General features: G+C 38.9%; 1 protein-coding gene across 3 annotated transcripts in view; it reads left to right on the top strand.

Moving 5' to 3' along the window:
* The window catches only part of Azin1 (antizyme inhibitor 1), a 34104-nt gene that overhangs the window by 11761 nt on the left and 8352 nt on the right, over positions 1-13991 (top strand). For 2 of the 3 annotated variants that reach the window (XM_028766351.1, XM_028766372.1), the window contains exons 3-6: positions 8008-8204; positions 8884-9057; positions 12053-12225; positions 13328-13462. In XM_028766351.1, the coding sequence (XP_028622184.1) occupies positions 8103-8204; positions 8884-9057; positions 12053-12225; positions 13328-13462 (584 nt within the window). In that variant the 5' untranslated portion in view covers positions 8008-8102. Of the gene's footprint in view, positions 1-1133; positions 1280-8007; positions 8205-8883; positions 9058-12052; positions 12226-13327; positions 13463-13991 lie in introns of all 3 variants that reach the window. The other variant, XM_028766361.1, reaches the window with a different exon arrangement.

The raw sequence follows: 13991 nt of genomic DNA, 5'->3' as shown, positions 1-13991 counted from the left end.
CTCCAGGACATCCCAGTGCCCTTTCCTAGCCTTTCCAAGACACCTATGTTTATGCAGACAGCTATACAATACACATAGGGAAAAGTAATTCACGGGGTGGAAGGTGAGGGTAACTGGGGTATTGCCCAGTAGTTAGAGCACTTACTGCTTTTGCAGGGAATTCAAATTTAATTCTCATTAACCATGACAGGTTGTATTTATAACAGCCTACATCTGCAGCTCCAGGGGATCCAGTGCCCTCTTCTGGCTTCTATAGGCATATGTATATGCATACAGTACAAACATAGACACATAATTTTAACTATATAGACCCAGCTGACACTGAGGAGATCTGTCTGTCTCTGCCTCTCAAGTGCTGAGACTAAACGTGTGTACTGCCAGTCCTCACAAAACATAAATCTTTTAACAAAGTTTCTAAATGTTATTGAGAATCATCTTATATTTTAAAGTAAGCTGTGTTCATTTCCTTAATCTCTTCTTCTTTCATATCTTCTGCTCATTGTTGTTCTTTTTAGTATAACCCTTCATGAAAATGCTTTTTTGTCTAGGCACAGTGAGTTGTTTCATCCATTAAAAATGTTTTTAAATTGTGATTATTAGCTTTCCAGTTACTATCTGTTGAAGCAAACCCTGTTCTGGATATCATGAGTGTTCTCTGTAGGTAGTTTCTGGTCCATGGCAAAAGTACTGTTAGCTTTTTACCACTCATTGGATATCTCAGCTATCTCCTTTAGTATATAGCTTCTTGGTGCTTTTTCCTCCTGGAGGTCTTTATAGGGCAGTCATCCTTTAGAAGCTGCTTCTAGTGGTTTTTAATCAGTTACTTCCAAAGTTATCTTGTATGGTAAGTAACGTTTTTCTGTTGGCAGATGGGATGCAGAGAGGAGCTTAGGGACTCTTGTCAATTTTTGAAGCTAGTGTCGAGCCATCTAATGCTTGCGTGAATACAGTAGAAATGCTTGTGTTAGGCATCTCTACAGTAGCTATAGTATACATTTCAAAACACAGTATTGTCATTTTTAGTGAGTAAAGGTCCTGTTGAGAAGTGGTTGGCTTTATTAAGATTGGGTTTCCTGATAGCTGTCTGTGAAACAATACTCTCAACCTTTCAGCTCTCCCTGTTCTACTTCCAGGGAGGTCTTCACTTCAGAAACCCAAGACTCATATTCATCCAGCTTGGTGTCAAGTGGGCTGTTGCTGCCAGGATTATCTTGTGATTATATGAAAGATGTGTCAGTTTCTTCTGAAGTGCAATCAACTATAGAAGCCTTTGTAGCAGGTGTGTAACAAGGCAAGTGCATAGCTGCCAGCAGCCGTTACTCTTGGGAGTGAACAGGAGGACTCAGCCGCCTCGTGTAAGACTCCAGGGAACAATATGTGGTTCTTTAGAGCCATTGTTTCTTTTGGCAGCTTCTTCATGGAAAATGTATTATCAAAATCAAAACACCAACTTACAGGTGTAAATAAGAAATGTTACACAGTTTTGTTTTGTTTTTTCCCCAGCCAAGAGTTCAAAAGGAAATTCTTTGCAACAGTAGTGTTGGGATTTCAGCAACACTAAATGAGCTTTTAGTCATGCGTGAATAGGTATTTAGTTGCTAAAAGTAGCTTTCAATATGGTAGTAAATAGAGGATACTTTTTAGTACTTGATTTTTTGTCTTTTTGGGCTTTTTTTTTTTTTTTTTAACTTTTGAGTCTCACTGTACCCCTGTGCTTGCTTTTTTAATACTTGGAAGGGTCTTCCTGTCTCAGACTTTCTCCAGTTCTGGGATTACAGGCCTGCACCACCATATCCAAGAAAGCCTGTTTTTAGTGAAGAGAACTGAAAGGTTTGGAAAACAGCCTCTTGTGGATTAACTTGAAAGTTCTGGCTTGTGGTATGAACTGTTCCCACTTTCCACCACCACATGAGCGCTTCCTCTCTTTCCCCCTCTCCCTTCCTCTCTTCCTTTGGTTTGTTGGTTGTTTGGTGTTTGGGTTTTTTTTTTCCCCCCTATATAGTCCTGGCTGTCCTAAAACTCAATATGTAAACCAGGGTGGCTTTGAGATCTGCATGCCTTTACTTCCCGAGTGCTGGGATTAAAGGCATATTCTTATCATACCTGGCTTTATTAATACCTCTTAAAAACAAAATACATCTTTACTAGCAGTTAAGCAAATTTTTTATCTTTTTATGAAAGTAGATTTAGAAAGTGTTTGGTTTTGGTTTTTTGTTTTGTTTTGTTTTGTTTTTTTCTAAAATGAAGAAAATTACTTAGCAAGTAAAGTTGCTTGTTGCAGCCAACCTTCTCAACCTGAATTCAATTTCTGGAATCCATGTGGTAGAGAGAACTAACTCCTTCAAGTTGTCCTTGAACCTCCACATCCGCCTGCGCGCGCGCGCGCGCGCACACACACACACACACACACACACACACACACACACACACACACACACACACACGAGGGTTTGTTTTCTTTTTTAAAGAGAATTATTTTATGTATATGAGTATATGAGTACACTGTAGTTGTCTTCAGACATACCAGAAGAGGGCATCGGATCCCATTACAGATGGTTGTGAGCCAGCATGTGGTTGCTGGGAATTAAACTCAGGACCTCTGGAAGAGCAGTCAGTGCTCTAAACCACTGAGCCATCTCTCCAGCCCAAGAAGGTTGTTTTGTTTTTTGTTTTTTAAACTTAAAATTGAAAGGAAGGATTCCTGGAGTCTTTATACTGTTTTTTTTTTACAGCTCCTTCAGTGAAAATAAAGTATAGTGGAGGTAGGAAAGACAAGAAGTCAAGCTACCGAGACTCTCCTTAACCCCTTTCCAGTTGTTTGAAATACTGTACTACTGTACTGTCTTTTTGAGACAGTGTCTCATTTAGCCCAAGCTATCCTCAAACTTAACACTCTATAGCCAGCAATCGCCTAAAGTTCCCAATGCTGCCTCTCTATAGTACTGAGATTATGGGTGTGTACTGCCATGCCCTGTTTGTGCTGGGCCAACATTGAGTCTGAGCCTCTGGCAGGCTAGGTAAGCACTGTGCCAATTGAACTATGTGTCCTGCTTTCCCCGGCCCCCCTGCCCCAAGCCCAGTGACATTTTGAGTTTGTTAACTTAGAGGACTATAGAAAACTGGTCTGAGGATATGTGTTGCATATTCTTTATCAGATCAAGTTTTTCTGGATCTAGCATGTAACTTTTAACAGTTTGTCAGTTACTTGTGTGATAAGGCTGCAGGGCCTTATAACAGTTTTAAGACTTGTAGAAGATGGATTTGTTTTTGTTTTTTTGTGATTGGTTCTAACTTTGAACTCATTGTATAACTGAGGAAAGACCTTAAGCCTGAAGGTCCTTCTGCCTTGGCCCCACCAGAGCTAGAGTTATAGGCTCTTCAGCACCCAGTTTATGCAGTTTATGCTGTGCTGGGGAATCAAGCCAAGGCCTGGTGCGTCTTACTATGGTGGATACTTCATTCTCCTGGGGGATGAACTTGATACCTACAGGGACTTTGTTTGTTGTATTACCATCTCTCTTTTTTTTTTTTAAAGATTTATTTATTTATTATATATGAATACACTGTAGCTGTCTTCAGACACACCAGAAGAGGGCATCAGATATCATTACAGATGGTTGTGAGCCACCATGTGGTTGCTGGGATTTGAACTCAGGACCTCTGGAAGTGCAGTTAGTGCTCTTAACCACTGAGCCATCTCTCCAGCCCCTGTATTACCATCTCTTATAAGAACTTTCCATTATTTATGGCTAGGGTTAGGTAAGGCACTGGGTTTGATGCCAGGCTACAAAAACAAAACATCAGTATTCTTAATATGGAGTTTATTGTCCGTATGTCCTTGACTCAGGTGTGGGCTTGTAATTGTGAGAATCTCAGAAATGAAGATAAATACATCAAGGCTTCTGTAATATTGATAGTAATTATTTTATTGTGGGTCTCAGTGCAAGGAAATCAAATAGCATGTTGCTTCTGAAGTGACAGTTGCATCTTGCAGATGAGTGAACACTTTCCTAAGCACTCCCCTGGCTTCTTTCAGAGCCAGGTTATGCTTTGTTCATATTAGTACTTTGTTGCAGGAGGTATTTAAAATGGCAGCACCCGATCTGTCTTGTGGTTCCAGCGCCCACCATCTTCCCGACTAGGCAAGTCCTGTGGCCATGAGCGGGTGCCGGTTGCTGCTGCTCGGCTCAGGCGGCCAGAGACAATGGCCCTGCCACCCACCGAGACACCAGCATGGGAGATGGCTCTGCCTACCTACCACACTGTCTCCACAAGGCTGGGCTGAGCCCAGTCCATCACGTGGTACCCAGTAGAAATGAGACTCTAATGCTTAAAGGTTATCCAAAGGCTTTATATATTTGGTAATGCTCAAATTAACAAGATGCCCACACAGTTGGGAGTGTTAACCAATTACCTAACCTAGATATAAGTTGTTACCCAGGGCTGCTCTTGATTCATGTGTGGTCATCCAGGGCTCCTACATCTGTCTCCCTAGAGCTCCTCCTCTTCTTCTCCTCTCCTCCCACATTAGCTAGCTCCTCCCAGATTACCGAGTTTTATTGTAAAATGTGTATGTGTGGGGGGGGGGGATATTCCACTACACATTTTTATTCTTATTAACAGTACCATTCTTTTTCCACTGTTTTGGTTTAGTCAGTTAATATTTGAAATTTAAAAGGTGTTTGGTTGATTAGAATGGTTTTGGAGATTGATTGTTAAAGGGACATGAGAAAAATTACTTATGAGTAGTAACAAGTTATATATAAATATATGTATGTATATATATATTTACTAATATAAGTACATATTGTTTGTACATGTGTTAAAAATTCTTAGATAGCCCCATGATATTACTCTAGAAAAATCTCTGAAGAATATCGCATTGACCAAGTAAGACTCATCCAATGAGCCTGATGTTTTTGCAAATACTGAGGATCTTTTTTTGAACTATGATAAATTGAGGCTCTTCTGTCCTGTCTTTAAAGATTCATTTTTTTATTTTATGTATGTGAATACATTGTCTTCAGATACACCAGAAGAGGGCATCAGATCCTATTAGAGATGGTTGTGAGCCACCATGTGGTTGTTAGGGATTGAACTCAGGACCTCTTGAAGAACAATCAGTGCTCTTAACCACTGAGCCATCTCTCCAGTCCCTGTCTTGTCTTTAAAAGGCAGAATGTTTACATTTGACATCAGTTACCTGTAGTGGTTCACAACAACCCAAGAGACCCAAGTAATGGTATGTGTATAGTTAAAAAAAAAACCCAAAATATCTCATTATATATGGCTATATAATGAGATTTGTAAAAAAAACAAACAAACAAGTTTCAGATTATTTCAACTTACAAATTCTACCTTGTCCTTGAGTGTTGCAATTGTGGATATGCAATCCTACCAAACTTGGCTAGGCTAAAGATCTTGATTATAGTTTTAAAAAATGTGTTATGTGTCTAAGTTTTTCTCTAGTGTATGTATGTGCATGCCTTGTTCCTGTAAAGGTCAGAAGAGAACACTGGATCATCAGGAACTGTCATTGATGTGAGCCACTATGTGGGTTCTGGTAACCAAACCTGACTTCTCCAGTTTTTTCCTCCCAAAAATGAATTTCTCTGTGTAGCAGCCATGGTGGTCCTGGAACTCGCTTTATAGACCACCAGGATGGCCTCAACCTCCCTAATGCTGGGATTAAAGATGTATCATACAGTGGCCAGCTAAGAACAAAAGCTCTTATCTGCTGGGACAGCTCTCTAGCCTCTTAATTATGTATTTGTGTGTGTGTGTCTTGGGGAGGACTTATTAAATAAATAAAGCTGGCTGTTTAGCAGTCAAGTGATGTAAAACCTAATTGGAAGTTCTTTACCCCTACTTTTTATAATATTTACCTTGGTGTTCATCTTTTCATTCTATTACTCTTAGTGCCTGATTGATTATATCCCTAAAATTGATGTTCTAGCTGGAGTTACACTGTTTAAAACAGTGTCTATGCTGGGCGGTGGTGGCGCACACCTTTAATCCCAGCACTTGGGAGGCAGAGGCAGGCAGATTTCTGAGTTCGAGGTCAGCCTGGTCTACAGAGTGAGTTCCAGGACAGCCAGAGCTACACAGAGAAACCCTGTCTTGAAAAAACAAAAAAACAAACAAACAAACAAAAAAAACCAACAAATAAAACAGTGTCTATCCTAAATTCCAATCCTAGTATAGCATCCTTTAGAGAATGTCTGTGCGTTATATCCACTGTATACAATGTGGATCTTACAGCTAAACTCATGATAAAAAGAAAAACACTCTGTTTTAAGTCTCCGTCATAGCATAAGATTTATTTATTGAACTGAATCTAGTTGTCTTGGAAATGAATGTTAGTACTTTCCAAGTTGAAACTGAATGTTATTTTATGAAATTTCACAGTTACTACAGCTTATTGACATTGTAAGTGGTTGACTTTTATGTAGCCAGAAAGCTAACACTGCTTAGGAGCCATTGAAATGGTGTATATTTTCAGGATAAAGAACCATCACCCAAGGTGGTCCCTTAAAACAGCCAGTCAGAGGTGGGGTAGCAAAAGGAACCAAGCACCTAAGAAAGTCTTGTCCATGTTTGTGTTTTGTCTCAGTTTTAATGTCTTCTTCTTGCATCTGTTGCATGAAAGTAAAATGGATCCTAAATAGTTATATGATGCAAAGCTTATCTTTTAGACTTGTAACAGAGAATTCTAACTATTGCATGGAATAATCATTTAAACTTCATTCAGAGCACTTAAAACCATGAGCCTCCTTGGATCTGTCATTGCTAGGCCAGTCTCTTAGGAATTGGCAAGGGTCACTAGTTGAATTTTCCATATTCTTGATTCTAAGTTGTAGGTAGGCTATAAGAGTACCATTTTTAATTTGAAGTTAAGACCTAGAATAGCTGCACATTGTCCTTTACCTGTCCCTCTTTCCTTTACCTACTCCAGGGTGTGTGTGTGCACAAATGTTTGAAACTGTCTCATTTTGTACAGTCTAGGCTAGCCTCAAATTCTTGATAATCTCTTGCTTTGGCCTCCTAAGTTCCCATGTGCTAGAATTACTTGCATAAGCTACCAAGCTCAACTATTAGAATATAAATATTTATACTTAGCTTTTTGTTTGTTTGAGACATGGTCTTTCTACATAGTCTTGGCTGTCATGTAACTCACTATATCTAAAAGTATCTATACTTAACTTTACAATGTTAGGTCATATGATCTATGTGTGGGATTGCATTTTTAGTAAGTTATATTGAGCTTTAAATTTTTTATCTGCATTTATTTATGTGGTAATTAGGGAGATAGCAAGTAACTGAATTCTTGATCCTCTGTGCTGGGAGTGCTGGGATTACATGCCTGTATACTTGGCCTGCTTGTGTGTGTAGACATGTGTTGCTACATAGATCAGAGATCAACATTGGGTATCTTGCCAGTCACTGTCCATCTTACTCTTTTGAGATAAGCTCTCAAAAGATACAGTAGATAATGTATAGCTCTCCCTTTATAGCTAGATGAACTGCTTGTCCAGCTTTAGGATGGTATGCATCCATTTTCACACCTGACTTCAGTGTGGGTGCTGGGGATACGAACTCAAGTCCTCGTGCTTATGTAGCAAGCACATACTGACTAACCCATCTCCCCAACCCTCCTCATTTAATTTACTTTTAAAATAGCATTAAAAGTCCAGTGTCGCCGGGCAGTGGTGCCACACGCCTTTAATCCCAGCACTTGGGAGGCAGAGGCAGGTGGATTTCTGAGTTCGAGGCCAGCCTGGTCTACAGAGTGAGTTCCAGGACAGCCAGGGCTATACAGAGAAACCCTGTCTCGAAAAACCAAAAAAAAAAAAAAAAAAAAAAATTTCCAGTGTCTCTGAAAGTGTTGATTGATCACATAAATTCCTTATGGAATTGAATACTTGACAGTTTTAGTGGGTCACTCAATATATCCATGTTTTAATTACTGAAATAATGCAGAGTTTGATCTAACTTTTGTTTTGACAGTTTGTTGCATATTCTAAGGACCCAGACATAGGCTTGGTGGCCCGTCTCTTGTTTTTCCTGGTTTATGACTTTCGGCTTTGTGGAATACGGCTGAGATGAAAGGATTTATTGACGATGCGAACTACTCCGTTGGCCTGTTGGATGAAGGAACAAACCTTGGAAATGTTATTGATAACTATGTTTATGAACATACCCTGGTAAGTGTGCCATATTACTCGAGTATGATGTTGGTAATTTTCCAAATTTGAAAATGCATGGTTGGTTATGCTTAGACACTGATCTGATTAAAAGAACTTGGTCCAGGTAACTCTTGTAGCTTTATTTTTATTTATCCTTGCCAATGTGTTTTGTTACAGTTTGATCACTTATGCTAGTTAGTCATTTATTTTCATTTTATTATAAGATTATTTCCATTTACTTACGTGAACAGTGTGGCACTGTTTTTCTTTGTGAAAACCAGATTTCTTGTGTTCTCCAGGTTTCTTGAAGAGCTCTAAAGTTACTCTAGTTTCTAGTAAAAGTGGCTTCTTGACCTTCAGTATACAAATATGACCAAGGCTCCTAGCAAACTTCACATATTTTTCTACTTTGTTATCAGGACTCTTGAGGCAGAGTGGTACTTGATGATGCTAGACACCCCTGGAAACAAGCTATTCATATCATATTGTTAGGGCATCTTAATTAAATCTTAACTTGCTTTTCTCATGTGAGGTGGAAATACTACTTAGATCCATTCTGTTTTACTTTTAAAGTCATTGCATACTTAGTGACCATTTGTCCTCCACCCTTAACTACTTAAGCATAGTGGGTATATTCTCTCCCATGTATCTTTTTTTCAGTGGTTTATTTATTTTTTTCTCTCATTATCATCAATAGACAGGAAAAAACTCATTTTTTGTGGGGGATCTTGGGAAGATCGTGAAGAAGCACAGTCAGTGGCAGAACGTGGTGGCTCAGATAAAGCCGTTTTACACAGTGAAGTGTAACTCCACTCCAGCTGTACTTGAGATCTTGGCAGCTCTTGGAACTGGGTTTGCTTGTTCCAGCAAAGTAAGTATTTCTCTTTTCCACTAAAAGCATTTTGAAATCACTAACTCCTAGACACCAGTAGAATAAATACAAGAAGTTTGATGTTTGGGTTTTAAAATAAGTATTTAAATGGAGTCTTTTACTACGTTTAATCATGGGAAGTCTACTAATTTTTCAGGTGTATTGATGAAAGGGATGTCACACTGGTGAACTTTGGAGAAACATTTTTAATCAATCAAGAACGTTTAAAAAAGACTTTTTTTTAAATTTTAAAATTCTTTTTTTATCTGTGTCTATGTATATATACCATATTGCTTACCTGTTACTGACCAGAGGCCAGAAGTGGTCATTGGGTTCCCTGGGAATAGAGTACTAGAAGGTCGTACACTTCTATGTAAATAGTGCTGGGATTAAACTAGGTTCTCTGCAAGAGTAGCAGTGTTCTTTATTGTTAGCTGTGATAGCTGTTTCCTTTAATTCCAGCATTTTGGAGTTAGATGCAGGCTCAGGAGTTTAAAGCTAGTCTTTGTGACATAATGAGTTTGAGCCAGCCTAGGATTTTCTCTTTGTACTTTTCTTTTTTGGGGGGGAAGGGGGAGTTGGATTTTTTTGACACATGGTTTCTCTGTGTAGCCCTGGCTGTCCTGGAACTCACTCTGTAGACCAGGCTGGCCTCGAACTCAGAAATCCGCCTGCCTCTGCTTCCCAAGTGCTAGGATTAAAGTGAGGATTAAAGGCGTGCGCCACCACTGCCCAGCTGTACTTTTCTTTTGAAACAGAATCTCTGTTTTCTTTTGAAACAGACAGCTCAAGATGGTTTTTTAAAACTTTCTATGTAGCTGAAGATGTCTTTGAATTTCTGCTCCTCTTACCTCTACCTCCCAAGTGCTAGGGACATGTGGGGGTTACTACTCCTAATTCACATGGTTCTGTGGATCAAACCTAGAGCTTCATACATGCTGATTACGCAAACACTCTCTTAACAGTTGAGCTATATCCCCAGTCCTGTTCTCAGATTCTTTTGACTGCAGTAAATATAACCTTTGAGATTACTTCTGTTGAATGTCTTGTGAGGGTGGAGGAACCTTTGAGATTACTTCTGTTGAATGTCTTTTGTGAGGGTGGAGGACATAGCTCAGTAGTTTTCCCAGCACCCAGCAGGTTACAACCACCTGTAACTCCCCCTCCAGGGGATCCAATGTGTCTACCTTCTGAGTTCACTTCTATTGCATGAGAGAGGAGGGGTGAGGGAGTACACACACAAATACATATACATAAGTAAGATTGTATGTTTAAATTTTACTGTATTTATGTATGATATTTACAAGTTACATGTACACCTGTGAAAGTCAGGACAACTCTTGAGTGATAGGTTCATTGTTCTACCATATAGGTCCAGAGGATGGAACTCAGGTAATCAGACATGTGCCTTTAGGCTGAGCTAGCTCACTGGGCCTATTTGTTTTTATTTTTTGTTTGTTTGTTTTGTTTTTGTACTTAATTTTTTATTGGATATTTTATTTATTTACAATTGGATATTTTATTTATTTACAATACAAATGTCATCCCCTTGTCCCATTTCTCCTCCCTAGAACCTCCTATCCCAACCCCCCTCCTCCTTTTTGCTTTTATACCATTTTAATTATATGCATGTATTAAGGTCAGTTCTAGGTTGAGGGTCTAGCAATACAATCGATGCAAATAGTCAAAGAACAAGCAAGACAATAAACACAAATAGTCAAAGAAGAAGCAAGGCATTAAACCCAATTACACGAACACTCCCATGACCACTGTTTCTAAGGGCTTATCAGGATGACCAAAGTATCTGAGCCTATGTATCTGAGCCTACTTCTTCCCTGTCCTAGCCTAAGGTCATTTTCATGTCTAAAGCCTACTTCCTTGTTCTAGCCTAAAATTTAGATTCCTGTCTGAAATTACTTTTGTTCTAGCCTAATACTTAGATTCCTGCCTGAGATTACTTCTTTGTTCTAGCCTAAGATTTAGGTTACTGCCTGATATTATTTTCTTTGTTCTAGCCTAATACCATATTCCTGCCTGAAGCCTACTTCTCCTTGGCCAGTGTCATATTCCTGCCAAGCAGCCCATTTCCTTGTCCTTGGCCCATGTCAGATTCTCGCCAAGCAGCCCCAAAGGTTCTCCACCTCGCCCCCTTTTTTATTTCACTAACAAGACTGAGCCTGTCTTAGGTTGTTCTGACCCATCATGTAATATGCATTATCAAAAGCAATGCATTCTGTCTTAGGTTGGTAAGGTTCTGTGCAGAATCTTACCTGTCCTTGGCTTACCAGCTTGTTAATTTAATAACTCTTGTCTGGGGGTCCATTTTCAGGTTCAAGCTGTGTACTTTGGCTGCCAACATGTTGATGTTGTTTAAAAAAAAAAAAGTTTTAACACGATGGGCAGGAATATAAGTATTCCTAAGGACAAAAAAGGCTAACATGATCAAGCTATATGTGCCATTTTTGAAGCTTGACCAAAATAGAAATACTAACCTCAAGCCAGGGGGAATTTTATCTGAAGTATGTACTGCATCAACGCTCAGCAGAGCAGCATTCTTGAAATTCATATGTTCCCTGTGTATCATTAAGACATCCCGAGAGGTGTTAGAATTATGCCATATACACTGCAAGTGTCATTAAACTTCTTCCTAATTATAATAACTACCACTGTACATTTTAGAACTAACATGAGTCCAATGGTATTTGGCATGACACTCAAGATGGCTCCTTACCTTAAATTCTGAACCTCCTTCCAGTAATTTGAATAGGAGCATGTCCTATTTGTTTTTAAAACACAAGAGTAGGGAAGCATTACCAGAATGTGAATTCTGTGACTTTTGGTTTAACTAAAAGATAAAACTAATTTATGGAACAGTTTAGAAGGCATGGTGTGCTCTTGAGTTCAGTCCTCAGCCTTTGGCAGAGGGAAAAAGGATAAAGTACTCAAAAGTAATTAAAAATTTTCCTGTTAGATGATTGTATTAAATCTTTTACAGAATGAAATGGCTTTAGTGCAAGAACTGGGTGTATCTCCGGAAAACATCATTTTCACAAGTCCTTGTAAGCAAGTGTCTCAGATAAAGTATGCAGCAAAAGTTGGAGTAAATATTATGACATGTGACAGTGAAATTGAATTAAAGAAAATTGCAAGGAATCACCCAAATGCCAAGTAAGTATATACCTAAGTACTTGACAATGTTGTTGCTACTTAGCATTAGTTTGTCAAGCTGTTGAAGGGGAGCAATAATGGCAGAGTCGGTATGTATTGTAACTTAACATTATTTGGAATTTATGAGAGAGGCTGGCAGCATTTTATTTTCTGCCCACTTGTGATCATTTTTATGGAATTGAGATGTAGTGATAAATTCTGGGATATGACTTATTAGCTCCTGGAGGAAAATTCCATGGTGTGATCCATCAAATTATGGTTATAGCTCTGTATGTTCCTGAAAGTTTATATATGTTCCTAGAAGCTATGTTCCTAGAAGCTTGAATATCTTCTACCCGATTCAGCACTTCTCAAGTGCTGATTCTCAGCCTTTGGGGACCCTTTCATGGGGGCCTCTCTCCTAAGACCATTGGAAAACACAACTATTTACATTATGATTCATAACAGTGGCAAAATTGTAGTTCTGAAGTAGCAACAAAAATAATTTTATGGTTAGGGGTCAACCATAGCATGAGGAACTGTTGCAGCATTGGGAAGGCTGAAAGATAATGGCCTAACTTGGTGGCTTTAACAGTATTAAGGCATCCATTACGTGAAAACATTTGGATAAAAGTCTACTTTGTTTTTCTTCATAGAAATATGCCCAATCTTCAGAAAACAGGCAAGTGTTGGCTTGTTTGGCTCACTAGAAAACTGTAGGAACTTTGATAATTTTTAAGGCCCTTACGATTTTTATTGAAAGACATTGATGGCATTGTTTTTGAATTTAGTCTTTTTTGGTGGATTCATGGACTGATGGACTTCATTTGGAAGTAATGTCATCTTTCATTCCAGAGCCCAACCGATACTCATGCTGCTACAACAGAGTTTTAACTTGCTGCATTTTCCATAATCCCATCCTTGCAAGCTTCATGCCTTAGGCCCTAATTGCTAGTTTTTTCTCTATACAGGATTGTTTTTCATTAGGTTCACTTGATTCATCCATCGCTGGATTTGGGAACACTGGCAACATAATCAACATACTTCCTACAATCTTCAGGCTTCACATGTGCTGATGATGATGTAAACCAACTCTGCCCCAATCATCTTCCCCTTCTCTTAGGGTCTTACTACATATTGCAACAGAAGATAATATTGGAGGTGAAGATGCTAACATGAAGTTTGGCACTACACTGAAGAACTGTAGGCATCTTTTGGAATGTGCCAAGGAATTTGATGTCCAAATAATTGGAGTTAAGTGAGTATTTATGTTTTTTTAGTACAGAAAAGAATAAACATGTCTTTTTTATTTGTTTTTTTTTTTTAGATAGGGTCTCTCTATGTGGTATTGGAGTTAGCTACACCATCTTCTCTTACTGATTTTCTTTCAGTTTTTTGAGACAGTCAGTCTGTAGCTCTGGTTGGACTGAACCTGAGAGTTTGCTTTACTTCCCAAGTGTCAGGATTATTGATGTATGTGTCACCATCTTAATTTGAATGAGAGGAAATTCCTCCCAATTCTAATACATTTTAAAATGATGTTCAACCTATAAATTGTACAGATCATTTTTTATGTTTCTAATGTTTTTACTTATTTTTTGTCTTTTAATCCTTCAGCGGCATTTCAGTAAGTCAGGCTTTGAAGCTAGGTATGGTGATGCCTATAATCCCAGCATTCGGGGATTAGAGACAGGAAGGAAGATTATGAGTTCATGAGACCCACCCTTCCTTCCTTCCTTCCTTCCTTCCTTCCTTCCTTCCTTCCTTCCTTCCTTCCTTCCTTCCTT

This window comes from Grammomys surdaster, unplaced genomic scaffold (assembly GCF_004785775.1).
Source record: "Grammomys surdaster isolate TR1022 unplaced genomic scaffold, NIH_TR_1.0 63, whole genome shotgun sequence".
Taxonomy (NCBI): domain Eukaryota; kingdom Metazoa; phylum Chordata; class Mammalia; order Rodentia; family Muridae; genus Grammomys; species Grammomys surdaster.
This window is presented reverse-complemented; position numbering and strand designations above follow the sequence as displayed.